The 18,455-nt window shown below is 45.1% G+C and overlaps 1 protein-coding gene across 7 annotated transcripts in view; it reads right to left on the minus strand.

Annotated features, from left to right (window-relative positions):
- Window positions 1–18,455, minus strand: part of trim37 (tripartite motif containing 37) — a 113,309-nt gene that overhangs the window by 10,343 nt on the left and 84,511 nt on the right. For all 7 annotated transcript variants that reach the window (XM_070856967.1, XM_070856964.1, XM_070856966.1 and 4 more), the window contains 5 exons: window positions 12,176–12,307; window positions 9,049–9,235; window positions 7,862–7,977; window positions 1,648–1,797; window positions 700–754 (listed from right to left, as the gene is read on the minus strand). In XM_070856967.1, coding sequence (XP_070713068.1) covers window positions 700–754; window positions 1,648–1,797; window positions 7,862–7,977; window positions 9,049–9,235; window positions 12,176–12,307 — 640 coding nt within the window. The remainder of the gene's footprint in view (window positions 1–699; window positions 755–1,647; window positions 1,798–7,861; window positions 7,978–9,048; window positions 9,236–12,175; window positions 12,308–18,455) is intronic.

Consider the following 18,455-nt stretch of genomic DNA (forward strand, 5'->3'; position numbering starts at 1 on the left):
GGGGCATAGGAGAACAGGAGAGGGAGCCATTTATAATATCGGTTAGCATGGAGAGGGCAGGAAGAGAAGTTGGGTGGTCAGCATTTTAGTGGCAAGGGGAAGGGAGGGTTGCAGCTAAACGGATGGTCTCAATCTTAGTGACGAAGAAGTCCATGAGCTCCTTGCACTTGTTGCTGGAGGCGAGGGTGCAGGGAGAGGGGCTTAAGACTGTTGGCAATAGAGAAAAAGAAAATCTTTGCATTCCAGGATGATCCTGGAGTCTTGAGCAATTTTGATAGTTTGAGAGCAGGACCCAAAAGTGCTCGATATAGTCCAGCCCGATCTGGTGATGAATGGCTAAACCAGTTGTGCGTCAAACGCTCAAATTTGCATCCCTTGGACTTAAGGATACAAAAATGGAGGCCTTACTGAGGGGAATGACCAGGGTGGAAGAGAGCATGGGTTTTACTGGAGACGAGGGTGTGATTGAGCAGAGGTATCGTGGCGAATGGAGGCCCAAAGGCTAGATCGTGATGGATGGAGGCTAGAGAGCTGGGAGTTTAACAGTGCTGTTGTAAGTGACTTGGGGAGTAGAGTTTTTTCCACTTTGAAAATGCTTTAAAATGTCATGACAATATCAATACAAGTTCTTTCTCCAGTATGCTGGGTACGATATATGCTGGAGCCTAAAATGAACACAGGAAAATTCCGTTCACTTACGTCTCATTTGTTTCTCCATTGACAAAATTGGTGTTTCCAGAATTGCCCAGATCACCTGCACAAAAAAACACACACACGATAGATCTCAATTTCTTCCTTTGTAGACACCAAACTCATCATTCATCGGTCTGGCAGAGAGAGGAAAGTGGGTCATAAACTCTCCTGTGGATTCCAAGGTCTGCACGGCTGTCAAACTGGCTAGTTGGAGGCACATCCCTTGGGGGCAAGCCAAGGACGTCGGCAAAGACTCTCGTTACTCAACCAGTAACAGTACATAAAATATGTTAACCCTTACGCCACCACTTCCTTGTATTTACACAAAATGCTGAAATGGGTCAGCACAAAATGTTAAGCTGCCTTTCTCACTCATTCCTCTCCTCTTCAAATCAGCCACACCCCCTCTCCCACCACTGTGTACAGTTCTCAAATACTGGTGGGTCGACTCAGAAATTCCCTCCTCTCACACCATCATTCCATGGTACATTCTGCTGAGTTGCTGCATGCAATTTAAAAATATATAGCACTCTTAATTTCTTTATCTTTTCCCCAATTTTCCCTCCCTCCCTCCCAATCCACAATTACGGTACCGAAACAAGTGGCTGCTGGTCATTTGCGAACCTTCACAGTGAGCATCAGTAGGCTATTAAGAGTACAGTGTGGGGGGGGGGGGGGGGGGTCTCACACACAGAAATGCCATTGCCTGTCTTTTCTCTTTACTGATGCTGACTGACCAACTGGGCACTTGTAACATTTTGTGTTTTTATTTCAGCATTAATTAACTTTCTTCTACATGTGTATGCAACTCTTGCAAGCCATTCTCCCAACTTTTTCACTGTTTCAAAAATAATTCACCAATAGTGGGCAAATAAAAAAAAAGTGAATATTATTGACAGTACACTCTCAAGAATGAAAATCTCGATACCAGCCTGGAACCCCATGCTTTCATACCTTCGCCAGAGCTCTGAGTAGCAAAGTTACGAGTCACGAGCTCGGTGGACAAGTTTCCTTCGTGCTCCTCATTCTCAGTATCGCACTCGCTCTCACTGTCGCTGCTCATGCCAGGCAGCAAATGAAGTGTCTTCTTCTGAAGCGACACGGCTGCAAAAAGAACTCAAGGTTAAGCAGAGAGTGTTGACAGATACTTTCCACCTGCACAAGAGCAAGCACTGAATATACACAAGCATAAGAACTTAATAGGAGGAGTAGTAGGCCATACGGCCTCTCGAGCCTAATCCGCCATTCAATAAGATCATGGCTGAACTTCTACATCAACTCCACTTTCCCGCTTGATACCCAGTGCACAAAAATCTATCTCAGCCTTGAATATACTCAACGACTCAGCATCCACAGCCCTCTGGGGCAGAGAATACCAAAGATTCACAACCCTCTGAAGAAATGTAACCTCATCTTAATCCTAAATGGTCAACCCCTTAACCTGAGACAGTGACCCCAAGTTCTCGACTCTCCAGTCAGGGGGACACAACCTCCCTGCATCTACCCTGTCAAGCCCTCTAAGAATTTTACATGTTTCAATGAGATCACATCACATTCTTCTAAACGCCAAGGAATATAGGCCCATTCTACTCAATCTATCCTCATAGGACAGCCCGTTCATTCCCAGGAACCAATCTAGTGAACCTTTGTTGCATCCTCTCCAAGACAAGTATATCCATCCTTAGGTAAGGAGACCAAAGTAGCACAGTGTTCTGGGTGTGGTCTCACCAAAGCCCTGCATAATTGCAGCAAGATTTCCTCACATCTATACTCCAACCCCCTTGCAATAAAGGCCAACATACTGTTTACATTCCTAATTGCTTGCTGTACCTGCATGTTAAGTCTCGCCTTAAAAAAAAATTCTGCGTTTCCATTCTGTCCACCAAAGTGGATAATTTCACACTTCCCTACATTACACTCCATCTGCCACCTTCTTGCCCAATCACTTTGCAGCCTACTTTCCACCTAGCTTTGTATCATCAGCAAACGTGAATATATTACACTTGGTCCCCTCATCCAAGTCAATGATATAGATTGTAAATAGCTGAGGCTCAAGCACCGGTCCTTGCGGCACTCCACTAATTACACCCTGCTTGTTCCTACTCTGTTTTCTGTCCTTTATCCACTCCTCAATCCATGCTATTATATTACTCAATCCCATGATCTCTAATATTGTGCAACAGTCTCAGCACCAGTACCTATAACAGATATGGACCTCGTCATGTGCCAATGGAAATTTTATTATTGATGTTGATAGCTCAAACTTATAAGTAGAATATTGGGAAGACCGAAGCCTCTCCACTCTCCCGTCCTGCGACAGTTGGAGCTGGTGCTCTCCACTCTCCCGTCCTGCGACAGTTGGAGCTGGTGCTCTCCACTCTCCCGTCCTGCGACAGTTGGAGCTGGTGCTCTCCACTCTCCCGTCCTGCGACAGTTGGAGCTGGTGCTCTCCACTCTCCCGTCCTGCGACAGTTGGAGCTGGTGCTCTCCACTCTCCCGTCCTGCGACAGTTGGAGCTGGTGCTCTCCACTCTCCCGTTGGTGTAGGAGGGAGGGCTTTAGTTTCCTGAACAATTGGGACCGCTTCTGGGGAAGGTGGGACCTGTACAAGTCGGACAGGTTACACCTCAACAGAGACAGGACCAATGTTCTCGCGGGTGGTTTTGATAGTATGGTTGAGAGGGCTTTAAACGAGCTTGGCAGGGGGATGGGAACCCAGGAGAGGGCTCTGAGCTAGTTACAGTGGGTGAGAGCTCAGAAGAACAGAACCCCAAGGAGGAATGCAAAAGGCAGGAGGCAACAGAGCAGAGTAGCACTGGGGTAAGTGTAAACCACAAGGTGATAGGAAGGGACAATATGTATGAATATAAAGGGGCTGCAGGAGGGGTCAAAACTAAAAATCATGGTTTAAAAACTAGTATTAGTAGAGTACACTCTACCTAAACGCACGCAGCATTCGAAATAAAGTAAATGAGTTGACAGCACAAATTATAAATGGGTATGATTTGGTGGCCATTACAGAAACGTGGTTGCAGGGTGGCCAAGACTGGGAATTAAACATACAGGGGTATCTGACAATTCGGAAAGATAGACAAGAAGGGAAAGGAGGTGGGGTAGCTCTGTTAATAAAGTATGATATCAGGGCAGTTGTGAGAGACGATATTGGCTCTAATGAACAAAATGTTGAATCATTGTGGGTGGAGATTAGAGATAGCAAGAGGAAAAAGTCACTGGTGGGCGTAGTTTATAGGCCCCCAAATAATAACTTCACGGTGGGGCGGACAATAATCAAGGGAATAATGGAGGCATGTGAAAAAGGAACGGCAGTAATCATGGGGGATTTAACTTACATATCGATTGGTCAACTCAAATTGCCTTGAGGAGGAATTCATAGAATGCATATGGGATTGTTTCTTAGAACAGTATGTTACAGAACCTACAAGGGAGCAAGCTATCTTAGATCTGGTCCTGTGTAATGAAACAGGAATAATAAACGATCTCCTAGTAAAAGATCCTCTCGGAATGAGTGATCACAGTATGGTCGAATTTGTAATACAGATTGAGGGTGAGGAAGTAATGTCTCAAACGAGCGTACTATGCTTAAACAAAGGGGACTACAGTGGGACGAGGGCAGAGTTGGCGAAAGTAGACTGGAAACACAGACTAAACGGTGGCACAATTGAGGAACAGTGGAGGACTTTTAAGGAGATCTTTCATAGTGCTCAAAAAATATATATTCCAGTGAAAAAGGGCGGTAAGAGAAGGGATAACCAGCCATGGATAACCAAGGAAATAAAAGGAGAGTATCAAATTAAAAACCAATGCGTATAAGGTGGCCAAGGTTAGTGGGGAAATTAGAAGATTGGGAAAATTTTAAATGACAGCAAAGAATGACTAAGAAAGCAATAAAGAAGGGGAAGAGAGATTACGAATGTAAACTTGCGCAAAACATAAAAACAGATAGTAAAAGCTTTTACCAATATATAAAACGGAAAAGAGTGACTAAAGTAAATGTTGGTCCCTTAGAAGATGAGAAAGGGGATTTAATAATGGGAAATGTGGAAATGGCTGAGACCTTAAACAATTATTTTGCTTCGGTCTTCACAGTGGAAGACACAAAAACCATGCCAAAAATTGCTGGTCACGGGAATGTGGGAAGGGAGGACCTTGAGACAATCACTATCACTAGGGGGGTAGTGCTGGACAGGCTAATGGGACTCAAGGTAGATAAGTCCCCTGGTCCTGATGAAATGCATCCCAGGGTATTAAAAGAGATGGCGGAAGTTATAGCAGATGCATTCGTTATAATCTACCAAAATTCTCTGGACTCTGGGGAGGTGCCATCGGATTGGAAAGCAGCTAATGTAACACCTCTGTTTAAAAAAGGGGGCAGACAAAAGGCAGGCAACTATAGGCCGGTTAGTTTAACATCTGTAGTGGGGAAAAGCTTGAAGCTATCATTAAGGAAGAAATAGCGGGACATCTAGATAGGAATAGTGCAATCAAGCAGACGCAACATGGATTCATGAAAGGGAAATCATGTTTAACTAATTTACTGGAATTCTTTGAGGATATAACGAGCATGGTGGATACAGGTGTACCAATGGATGTGGTGTATTTAGATTTCCAAAAGGCATTCGATAAGGTGCCACACAAAAGGTTACTGCAGAAGATAAAGGTACGCGGAGTCAGAGGAAATGCATTAGCATGGATCGAGAATTGGCTGGCTAACAGAAAGCAGAAAGTCGGGATAAATGGGTCCTTTTCGGGTTGGAAATCGGTGGTTAGTGGTGTGTCACAGGGATCGGTGCTGGGACCACAATTGTTTACAATATACATAGATGACCTGGAGGAGGGGACAGAGTGTAGTGTAACAAAATTTGCAGATGACACAAAGATTAGTGGGAAAGCAGGTTGTGTAGAGGACACAGAGAGGCTGCAAAGAGATTTAGATAGGTTAAGTGAATGGGCTAAGGTTTGGCAGATGGAATTACGATGTCGGAAAATGTGAGGTCATCAACCTTGGGGAAAAAAAACACAGTAAAAGGGAATATTATTTGAATGGGGAGAAATTACAACATGCTGCAGTGCAGAGGGACCTGGGGGTCCTTGTGCATGAATCCCAAAAAGTTAGTTTGCAGGTGCAGCAGGTAATCAGGAAGGCGAATGGAATGTTGGCCTTCATTGCGAGAGGGATGGAGTACAAAAGCAGGGAGGTCCTGCTGCAACTGTACAGGGTATTAGTGAGGCCGCACCTGGAGTACTGCGTGCAGTTTTGGTCACCTTACTTGAGGAAGGATATACTAGCTTTGGAGGGGGTACAGAGACGATTCACTAGGCTGATTCCGGAGATGAGGGGGTTACCTTATGATGATAGATTGAGTAGACTGGGTCTTTACTCGTTGGAGTTCAGAAGGATAAGGGGTGATCTTATAGACACATTTAAAATAATGAAGGGGATAGACAGGATAGAGGCAGAGAGGTTGTTTCCACTGGTCGGAGAGACTAGAACTAGGGGGCACAGCCTCAAAATACGGGGGAGCCAATTTAAAACCTAGTTGAGAAGGAACTTCTTCTCCCAGAGGGTTGTGAATCTGTGGAATTCTCTGCCCAAGGAAGCAGTTGAGGCTAGCTCATTGAATATATTCAAATCACAGATAGATAGATTTTTAACCAATAAGGGAATTAAGGGTTATGGGGAGCGGGCGGGTAAGTGGAGCTGAGTCCACGGCCAGATCAGCCGTGATCTTGTTGGGTGGCGGAGCAGGCTCGAGGGGCTAGATGGCCTACTCCTGTTCCTAATTCTTATGTTCTTATTAATGTTGGGGAAGTCCAGAACCAGGGGTCACAGTCTAAGGATAAAGGGTAAGCCATTTAGGACCGAGATGAGGAGAAACTTCTTCACCCAGAGAGTGGTAAACCTGTGGAATTCTCTACCACAGAAAGTTGTTGAGGCCAATTCACTAAATATATTCAAAAAGGAGTTAGATGATGTCCTTACTACTAGGGGGATCAAGGGGTATGGCGAGAAAGCAGGAATGGGGTACTGAAGTTGCATGTTCAGCCATGAACTCATTGAATGGCGGTGCAGGCTAGAAGGGCCGAATGGCCTACTCCTGCACCTATTTTCTATGTTTCAATGTTTTCGGTCCCTGCCACAAACTCCATCCCTCTTCCTAACATCTGTCTGAGGCTGAACCAGACTCTTTGCAACCTTGGTGTCATATTTGACCTGAAATGGTCTTCCAACATACCCGCACCATAACTAAGACTGCCTATTTCCACCTCCAGAACATCGCCCATCTCCGCCCCGCCTCAGCTCTCTGCTGCTGAAACACTCATCCACGCCTTTGTTACCTCTAGAGCTGACTATTCCCAAAGCACTCCTGGCTGGCTTCCCATGTTCTACCCTATGTAATCTTGAGGTCATCCAAAACTCCGCTGCCTGTGTCCTAACTCGTACCAAGTCCCATCAACTCTGTGCTTGCTGACCGGTTACTCAACGCCTCAATTTTAAAATTCTCATTCTTGTTTTCAAATCCCTCCATGGACTCGCTCCTCCCTATCTCTAATCTCCTCCAGCCCCACAATATCTGCCCTCATCTCATTATCCCCTCTTGAGCATCCCTGATTATAATCGCTCAACCATTGCTGGCCATGCCTTCTGTTGCCTAGGCCCCAAACTCAGGAATTACCTCCTTAAACCTCTCCGACTCTCTTTCCTCCTTTAAGACGCTCCATAAAACCCACCTCTCATCTGCCCCAATTTCTCCGATGTGGCTCGGTGTCAAAATTTTTGTTTTCTAGAACTCCTGTGAAGTACCTTGGAACATTCAAGAAAACAAAACAAAATTGGATGTTTTTGGAATTGGCAGGCCTTGACACAGACCTCCTGATTAGCAGGTGTAAAGAGATGCCCTGAATTCACACAGTAGTTAACACCCCGCAGTGGAATGTGTACCGCCCTACTGCAGGTTTCCTGTTGGGTTGTGCAGCGAGTGGAACAGCAGCAAGTTATGTCACACTCTGGCCAAATTGAACCCCCCTCACTTCTACAGCATCCAACAGCAATAAACACATTGAAACACAGAAATGGTGCCCTGGGCTCCCTCGTCATTTCCCCAACAATGCAACGGAAAGTACAACAGTTCGGTGAGCTGAGACGTTACCTTCCTCTGGCCTGACCAAGGTCCCCTCGAACGGTGAAACACGTGTTCCTGCAGTGATTGCATTCTCTGGGTCGCAGCATGGCTGGCTGTCTGTGAAACAGCACTGAGGCACTGACCTGAGAGCAGGCACACAGTATAAAAGGTTAATGCAGATCTTCAAACTAAACTTAAGCAACTTCACTCGAAAGTTATTGTCAACTCAATTTGTTGAAAACCCATTATCTGACTATCAACCCATTAAAACAGCGGTACTTATTCAGTTTGATGGTACAGATCAGGAATAGAATTACTCATAGTTCAACTACATGGGTACTACATTGAAGTTAAAAGCGATATCACAATGTCTTTAATCTTTATTACACTTTGAACAAATGACTTCACTAATACTTCCTTTTGAAAAGAACATTTTTTTGGATGGGAGCCTATGGATGCTGCGGACTATAAACCACAAACAATCTGCATATAATCGTAAATAGGGACGAGAAATGCCAAGGATCAAAATAATGACATTAATGCACACAACTCATTGCAACTGAAGTGTAAGTTTGTCTCAGTTGGTGGTAGTCTTACCTCTGGGTCAAAAGGTTGAGTTCAAGCTCCAGACCAGGACTTGAGCAAATAATCTGGGTCGACAATACAGTTCTGCGGAAATGTTGCATTACCAGCAAGTGCCACTTTTGATGAAAGTATAAAGCAAATGTGATGGCTCGTGTGGATGTTAAAGATCTCACAGCATCATTCAAAGAGCGAGAAACTCTCCTGATAGCATGGCCAGCAAGCCTCCTTTAATTTCCACCAAAAGCAAATTATCTGGGCATTTTCTCATTTGCTGCTCTTGGGATTCTTCTGTACTTAAATTGGTTGCTGTTTGTCTACATAATAACAGTGGCTACGCTTCAAAATTAATTTTGAGACACGATAAACAGTACTATAAATTCAAATTGTGTCCTTTTGCAAAGGTTGGTACTTGTCCTGCTGGGGGAAGAGAGACAGGTTTGGACAGTATACACCATACAGCAACATTTTAAGCTCAAGGTTATCGATCAAAGCAAACTACTTCGCCTACTTTGGGTGGAATTGGCAAACCGATAACTTAACAGCAGTACTGGAGAAGGTACCAAGAGGCGGTCGCTTGCCACCTCGTTTGGCACAGGGAGACGGTTTAAGTACACACTTTATGCTCTCACCCTAATGTGACAACTTTCCGTGTCATTTCCAGTGACGTCAATCCATTCAGTGCCGAGCTGTTGAATATTTCAGGCGCAGCAATGGTGAAAGTCCTGTCCTCGACCTTACAGGTTGATGGAGCCTCGGAATTGTTTGACTTGGTTATAGAATGTGGAGATCCTTGTCTACTGCTGGGCTTTGATGATTCTACACACAAAAAAAAATGATTGACAATGTTGTAAGTGTGTTTCCCCCAAATGGCTTTCCTGGGTATACACCCATTATCCGCTAGTTTGCACTATGTAGGCCAAGCTTGATATTCAAGTGCTTGTGGGTAGATTTTGTCGACTATATCCTGCTGATCATCACTAAATGCATGCACTTTTTGAAAAAGAGTCACTATATCAGATGTTGTGTACGTATGTGCAGACTTAATTTGTCAGGCAGTACCGGAAGGACAGCAGTGAGAACCAGAAGTGGAACACCTCAGGGAACATTAAGCTATCAGTTTATACAAGTAGACGTCTGTACAAGCATGGCCTAGTTCCAAGGTTAGAAGCGAAGGTATAGACATATTATAGGTAGGACATGTCATATGTTGTGACAAGTCATTTGTCATCACTCAGACATCAGTATTTAATTTGTACCTGGAATTTCTGATGTAAAATTTGTGGTTTTCAAGCAGCCAATCATGTTACATTTAATAATAATAGAAATTAACAGAATATCGCTCTGCCAAATAATTTGCTCTAATTATAGGAACATAGGAACAGGAGGTGGCCTTCAGCCCCTCGAGCCTGTTCTGAATTTCAATGAGATCGTGGCTGATCTGCGATCTAACTCAATATACCCACATTTGACCTATATCCCTTAATACCTTTGCTTAACAAAAATTTACCAATCTCAGATTTAAAATTCATTGATCAAGCATCAATTGCCATTTGCGGAAGAGTCATCATCATAGGCAGTCCCTCGGAATCGAGGAAGACTTGCTTCCACTCCTGAAGTGAGTTCTTTGGTGGCTGAACAGACCAATACGAGAGCCACAGACTCTGTCACAGGTGGGACAGATAGACGTTCAGGGAAGGGGTGGGTGGGAATGGTTTGCCACACGCTCTTTCCATTGCCTGCGCTTGATTTCTGCACGCTCTCAGCAATGAGACTCGAAGTGCTCAGCAGCCTCCCAGATGCACTTTCTCCACTTCGGGCGGTCTTCGGCCAGGAACTCCCAAGTGTCAGTGGGGATGTCGCACTTTATCAGGGAGGTTTTGAGGGTGTCCTTGTAACGTTTCCGCTGCCCATCTTTGGCTCGTTTGCCGTGAAGGAGCTCCGCATAGAGCACTTGCTTAGGGAGTCTCGTGTTTGGCATGCGAACTATGTGGCCTGCCCAGCAGTGCTGATCAAGTGTGGTCAGTGCTTCAATGCTGGGGATGTTAGCCTGGACGAGGACGCTGATGTTGGTGTGCCTGTCCTCCCAGGGGATTTGTAGGATCTTGAGCAGACACCGCTGGTGATATATCTCCAGCGACTTGGTGTCTACTGTACATGGTCCATGCCTCAGCCATACAGGAGGGTGGATATTACTACCGCCCTGTAGACCATGGGCGTGGTGGTAGATCCGAGAGCCTCGTCTTCGAACACTCTTTTCCTCAGGCGGCCGAAGGCTGCACTGGCGCACTGGAGGCAGTGCTGAATCTCATCAATGTCTGCTTTTGTTGATAACAGGCTCCCGAGGTATGAGAAATGGTCCACATTGTTGATGGCCGCGCCGTGGATCTCGATGACTGGAGGGCAGTGCTGAGGACAGGCTGGTGGAGGACCCTTGTCTTATGCATGTTTAGCGTAAGGCCCATGCTTTCGTATGCCTCAGTAAATACACTGACTATATCCTGGAATTCAGCCTCAATGTGCGCAGATGCAGGCGTTGTCTGCGTACTGTAGCTCAACGGCAGAGGTTGGGGTGATCTTGGACCTGGCCTGGAGGCGGCGTAGGTTAAGCAGCTTCCCACTGGTTCTGTAGTTTAGTTCCAGCGGAGAGCTTGTTGTCTGTGAGGTGGAGCATGGCATCGAGGAAGATTGAGAAGTGGATTGGAGCGATGATGCAGCCCTGTTTGACCCCAGGCCGGATGAGACCAAAGAGGGTTTTTATTCCAACCTTGAAACATCCGTGTGGGCGACAAACTGATCCTCCTAGGTGACTTCAACGCCAGGCTCGGCAAAGACACAGCCCTCTGGGGAGGCGTGATTGTCAGAGAGGGGGTAGGGAAAGCCAACTCCAGCGGAAGAATGTACCAAACTTCTACCACCTTTTGAGTGTAGAAGTATTTCCTAATTTCACTCCTGAAAGGTCTGGCTCTAATTTTTATGCTATGTCCCCAGTCCTAGAATCCACAATCAGCAGAAATAGTTTATTTCTATCTACCCTATCTGTTCCCCTTAATATCTAGAAAACTTCGATCAGATCACCCTTTAACTGTCTAAAATTCTAGGGAATACAACCCTAATTTGAGTAATCTCTCCTCGTAACTTAAACCTTGAAAACCGGGCTGCAATCCCTCCAAAGCCGATATATCCTTCCTACGGTGTGGTGCCCAGAACTGCTCACAGTACTCCAGGTGTGATCTAACCAGGGTTTTCTTGAGCACATAAAATCTAGGTTGACACTCCAGTGCAGTGCTAAGGGAGTGTTGCACTGTCGGATGTGCCGTCTTTCGGATGAGACGTTAAACCGAGGCCCCATCTGCTCTCTCAGGTGGATGTAAACGATCCCATGGCCACTATTTTGAAGAGCAGGGGAATTATCCTTCAATCAACATAACAAAAAAACAGATTATCTGGTCATTATCACATTGCTGTTTGAAGGAGTTAGCTGTACGCAAATTGGCTGCCGCATTTCCCACATTACTACACTTCAAAAAGTACTTCGTTGGCTGTAAAACGCTTTGAGTTATCCGGTGGTTGTGAAAGGAGCTATATAAATGCAAGTCTTTCTTTCTTTCTATAGCTGCAGCATAACTTCTATTCCCTTGTATTATTGAGGGGTTAGGTTTCTGGATGTATCCAATCTCCTTCTGTGATTACAAGAATGGGTACTTATTTATCATATTATTAAAATAAACTAGAGGAACAAAACAAATTACAAGTTACCTCCTGCGCTGGGCTGACCATTCTCCTGGCAGTGGAGATCCTTGTCCCCACACTCCAGTGCCCTGCGGAGAGAGAGACTGGTCCCTGAACCCAGGCGATTGTGTTTTGGAGATACACATTTCTTGGTGGATGCTGAAAAGGCAAATCAAAAGGAAGAGATTTTACAAGTTAATAGCTCATCCAAGCCTTTCTTTTCTTTCTTTAAACATTTTTTTAAAGATTGTAGTGGAAAAGCAGGTTTGAAATTTGTCAAATGATTAATTCTTCTCAAATTAAACAAAAACTGCAGATGCTGGAAATCTAAAATAAAAGTCCATGAGAATCTGAAGACAGGTCAATATTTTGGAAGAGCCTGCATCTTCTCTTTTCTCTTTACAGAAGCTGACAGGCCTGTTTATTGATATCAAGTTTCCTCATTGTCCAAGCTTGCTATAGATTCTTCCCACCAACAAACACCCAGCTCACTAGAGTATTCTTCATTCTTTTTTAATGTCCCTTTCACAAAAGATTCACAACCCTCGGAATGCTCACCAAATCAAATTCATGCTCACAGGGCATTTACTGTTCTGACGTCAGAAGAAACAGGCTGAAGGCTGACCAGAATGTACTCTCAAGCAGATCAGTCCTGTTTCCAAGGCAACTCCGAGCTGATCATTCAGCATTAGATTCCAGCACTTTAGAACATTTCACCAAGTGTTTAGAGCTTTATTTTCATGGAGTAGCATTGACTGCCTGCTGCACTAAAAAGCCAATTTCTTATTGGGGGCAGAAAAAAAAGAGGATAGGAAAGTCTTAAGTCAGGCATTCAACACAAAGAGCTTTACTATCACACTGCTGTACAAAACATTAATAGAGTGAATACAATTAATTTTGACTTTTAAATAAGCATGGCCAGTTCCTGATGGCCTGAAGGTGCACACACACCAAGTGGCACAGTCTCAAGATAAAGGGTCGGCCATTTAAGACAGAGATGAGGAGGAATTTCTTCATTCAGAGTGAATCTTTGGAATTCTCTGCCCCAGAGAGTTGTGGATGCAGAGTCTCTGAATATATTCAAGGCTGAGATCGATAGATTTTTGGAGTCTAGGGCAATCAAGGAAAATGGCTGAGCAGGCTCGAAGGGCCGTAGGGCCTACGCCTGCTCCTATTTCTTACGTTATTATCGGTTTGATTCCCAATCTGTGCCATTAGCTGAGCTCAAGCAGTGCTGCAGCTGGGGCACTACAATCGGCTCCAACACGCCTAAGTTAGTGAGCAAAAGAAAAATGCCACAATTGCTGCTCCGGATCACTACCCGGTGACCTCTGCTGGAAGTACATGTGTGGCTGTTGCTCGAGAGCTGTATTGGACTTGGCTACGTTGCCTCCACATTAAAGTAACCTACCAACTGGCACGGCTCCCACACACACTATTAGAGAAGTCACTTGGGTGAGATACTGGAGGAGCCACAACAGGCGGGACACGGCACTGCACGAAGAGTCAGCTCCTTCACAACAGGAAAGGAGAAACCTTTCAAAAAAAGGTTTCATCTCTAACCAATCTATTGCTCATGCTACCGAGTACATTGGAAATAGTGACATGTTTTCTGGGGCAAACCAGCTTGTCAGTTACAGCATCAAGTAATTGCTAGAGAGTTTGCGGGCAGGTTTCTAAATCAATTCTGCTCGCATTGCAATGGACCAGGTAGTGAATAAGGCCGTGTCCATACCTGGCTATTATATTTTGGCTAGGTTGCAGTGCAGATGGTGACACAGCTGCCCTACATTCTGGCTATCGTTTGACAAATCCCTACAAGTGCAATTTCAAATCAAGTCTCTTAAAAGCCCTTTGACCAGAGGAACTTCTCTGGGCCAGGAAGGTCCGTTCAGTAAATTTAATGTCCACCATCTGCTGCTGATTTTGATCAGGCTGCAGGATTTTATCTACCACTTAGTGACTTCAATAGTCACCATGATGGCTGGTTAGGAAGATGGGGGCGGGGTGGGGGGAAAAACATGGAGAAAAAGTGACTGTGTCACAGTCTTCACCAGCCTCACCCAGCTGGGTCTCACTCTGCAACTCAAAAGGTAATGGAGTAGTAAAAGCAGAATAATACTGGAAATACAAAGCAGCTCTGTTTTGTCAGCACCTATAAAATGAAGAGATGCATCAATGATTCAGGTGAAGACCTTTTGTCAGGACCTCGAATGTAAATCATCACCTGAACAGTCAGCACATCTTTTCTCTACACAAATACTGATGGATTTTTTTTTATTAGTTCATGGGATGTGGGCGTCGCTGGCAAGGCCAGCATTTATTGCCCATCCCCAATTTCCCTTGAGAAGCTGGTGCAGAGCCACCTGCTTGAACCACTGCCGTCCGTGTAGTGAAGATATTCCCGTAGTGCTATTAGTGAGAGTTTCAGGATTTTGATCCAGCGACAATGAAAGAACGGTGATATATTTCCAAGTCAGGATGATGTGTGAATTGGAGGGGAACTTGGAGGTGGTGGTGTTCCCATGCGCCTGCAGCCCTTGTCCTTCTAGGTGGTAGAGGTCGTGGGTTTGGGAGGTGCTGCCGAAGAAACCTTGGCAAGTTGCTGCAGTGCATCTTGTAGATGGTACACACTGCAGCCACGGTGCGCCGGTGGTGGAGGGAGTGAATGTTTAAGATGGTGGATGGAGTGCCAATCAAGCGGACTACTTTGTCCTGGATGGTGTTGAGCTTCTTGAGCGTTGATGGAGTTGCACTCATCCAGGCATGTGGAGAGTATTCCATCACACCCCTGACTTGAGCCTTGTAGGTGTCAGGACGTGAGACACTCACCGCAGAATACCCAGCCTCTGACCTGCTCTTGTTGCCAAAGTATTTATGTGGCTGGTCCAGTTAAGTTTCTGGTCAATGGTGACCCCCCAGGATTTTGATGGTAGGGTTTTTGGCAATGGTAATGCCGTTGAATGCTGGAGTTCATTATGAAGGAAGCAGTTGCAGGACATTTGGAAAAGCATAATTTAGTCAAGCAGAGTCAGCATGGTTTTGTGAAAGGAAATCATGTTTGACAAATTTGCTGGAGTTCTTTGAGGATGTAACGAGCAGGGTGGATAAGGGGGACCCAGTGGATGTGGTATATTTGGATTTCCAGAAGGCATTTGATACGGTGCCACATAAAAGGTTACTGTACAAGATAAAAGCTTACAGGGTTGGGGGTAATATATTAGCATGGATAGAGGATTGGCTAACTAACAGAAAAGAGAGAGTCGGGATAAAATGAGCCATTTTCCGGTTGGCAAACAGTAACTAGTGGGGTGCCACAGGGATCGGTGCTGGGGCCTCGACTATTTACAATCTATATTAATGACTTAGATGAAGGGACCGAGTGTATTGTAGCCAAGTTTGCTGATTATACAAAGATGGGTGGGAAGCAAGTTGTGAGGCGGACACAAAAAATCTGCAAAGGGATATAGATAGGCTAAGTGAGCAGGCAAAAAATTGGCAGATGGAGTATAATGTGGGAAAGTGAGAGGTTATCCACTTTCGCAGAAAAAAAAAGCAAATTATTAATGGAGAAAAATTACAAAATGCTGCAGTACAGAGGAACCTGGGTATCCTTGTGCATAAAACACAAAAAGTTAGTATGCATGTACAGTAAGTAATCAGGAAGGCAAATGGAATGTTGGCCTTTATTGCAAGGGGTTGGAGTATAAAAACAGAGAAGTCCTGCTACAACTGTACAGGGTATTAGTGAGGCCACACCGAGAGTACTGCGTACAGTTTTGGTCTCTTTATTTAAGGAGGGATATACTTGTCTTGGAGACAGTTCAGAGAAAGCTCACTAGGTTGATTCCTGAGATGAAGGGGTTGCCTTATGAAGAAAGATTAAGCAGGTTGTGCGTATACTCATTGGAGTTCAGAAGAATGAGAGGTGATCTTATTGAAACAAAAAGATAATGAGGGGGCTCGACAAGGTAGATGCGGAGAGGATGTTTCCACTCATGGAATCTACAACTAGATGGCATAGTTTCAGAATATGGGGTCGTCCATTTAAAATGGAGATGAGGAGGAATTTCTTCTCTGAGGGTTGTAAATCTGTGGAATTCTCTGCCCCAGAGAGCTGTGACGGCTGGGTCATTGAATATATTCAAGGCGGAGATACAGATTTTTGAACGATAAGGGAGTAAAAGGTTATGGGGAGCGGGCGGGAAAGTGGAGCTGAGCCCATGATCAAATCAGCAATCTTATTGAATGGCGGAGCAGGCTCAAGGGGTCAAATGGCCTACTCCTGCTCCTATTTCTGATGTTATGTTCTGAATATCAAGGGGTGGTGGTTAGACTCTCTCTTGTTGGACATAGAAACATAGAAAATAGGTGCAGGAGTAGGCCATTCGGCCCTTCTAGCTTGCACCGCCATTCAATGAGCTCATGGCTGAACATGCAACTTCAGTACCCCATTCCTGCTTTCTCGCCATACCCCTTGATCCCCCGAGTAGTAAGGACATCATCTAACTCCTTTTTGAATATATTTAGTGAATTGGCTTCAACAACTTTCTGTGGTAGAGAATTCCACAGGTTCACCACTCTCTGGGTGAAGAAGTTCCTCCTCATCTTAGTCCTAAATGGCTTACTCCTTATCCTTAGACTGTGACCCCTGGTTCTGGACTTCCCCAACATTGGGAACATTCTTCCTGCATCTAACCTGTCTAACCCCGTCAGAATTTTAAACGTTTCTATGAGGTCCCCTCTCATTCTTCTGAACTCCAGTGAATACAAACCCAGTTGATCCAGTCTTTCTTGATAAGTCAGTCCCGCCATCCCAGGAATCAGTCTGGTGAACCTTCGCTGCACTCCCTCAATAGCAAGAATGTCCTTCCTCAGGTTAGGAGACCAAAACTGTACACAATACTCCAGGTGTGGCCTCACCAAGGCCCTGTACAACTGTAGCAACACCTCCCTGCCCCTGTACTCAAATTCCCTCGCTATGAAGGCCAACATGTCATTTGCTTTCTTAACCGCCTGCTGTACCTGCATGCCAACCTTCAATGACTGATGTACCATGACACCCAGGTCTCGTTGCACCTCCCCTTTTCCTAATCTGTCACCATTCAGATAATAGTCTGTCTCTGTTTTTAACCACCAAAGTGGATAACCTCACATTTATCCACATTATACTTCATCTGCCATGCATTTGCCCACTCACCTAACCTATCCAAGTCGCTCTGCAGTATCATAGCATCCTCCTCGCAGCTCACACTGCCACCCAACTTAGTGTCATCCGCAAACTTGGAGATACTACATTTAATCCCTTCGTCTAAATCATTAATGTACAGTGTAAACAGCTGGGGCCCCAGCACAGAACCTTGCGGTACCCCACTAGTCACTGCCTGCCATTCTGAAAAGTACCCATTTACTCCTACTCTTTGCTTCCTGTCTGACAACCAGTTCTCAATCCATGTAAGCACACTACCACCAATCCCATGTGCTTTAACTTTGCACATTAATCTCTTGTGTGGGACCTTGTCGAAAGCCTTCTGAAAGTCCAAATATACCACATCAACTGGTTCTCCCTTGTCCACCCTACTGGAAACATCCTCAAAAATTCCAGAAGATTTGTCAAGCATGATTTCCCCTTCACAAATCCATGCTGATAGTCATTGCCTGACACTCGCGTGCTGCAAATGTTACTTGTCACTTATCAGCCCAAGCCTGAATGTGATCTAGGTCTTGCTGCATGCGGGCATGGACTGCTTCGTTATCTGAGGAGTTGCAAATGGCACTGAACACTGTGCAGTCATCATCGAACATCCCCACTTCTGACCTGATGGAGGGAAGGTCATTGATGAAGCAGCTGAAGATGGTTGGGCCTAGGACACTGCCCTGAGGAACTCCTGCAGTGATGTCCTGGGGCTCTGATGACTGACCTCCAACCAAGACAACCATCTTCCTTTGTTCTAGGCATGACTCCAGCCATTGGAGAGTTCCCCCCCTCCGCCCCCAATTCCCATTGACTTCACTTTTATGTGCTGTCAATTTCCAGCATGTTCTGTTTTTAATTTCAGATTTCCAAGTTCGTTTGTTAAAGCAGATGTTTACTTGGGTATCAGTTTGACCCGAACTGGATTATGTGAAACATAGCATTAGTCAAATGGTCTGCACCCCAGCAGCCTGGTCTAGTGAAAGGAATGCCAAGCGCTAGAAACAAAAACAGAATGTGCTTGCAATACATAGCAGCTCAAGTCAGAGTCTGTAAAGAGAAAAGACAAGTTGACATCTCAAGTATAATTCTTCATCAGTGCTAGGCTTCGCT

Source organism: Pristiophorus japonicus, chromosome 16, assembly GCF_044704955.1.
Source record: "Pristiophorus japonicus isolate sPriJap1 chromosome 16, sPriJap1.hap1, whole genome shotgun sequence".
In the NCBI taxonomy this organism is placed as follows: domain Eukaryota; kingdom Metazoa; phylum Chordata; class Chondrichthyes; family Pristiophoridae; genus Pristiophorus; species Pristiophorus japonicus.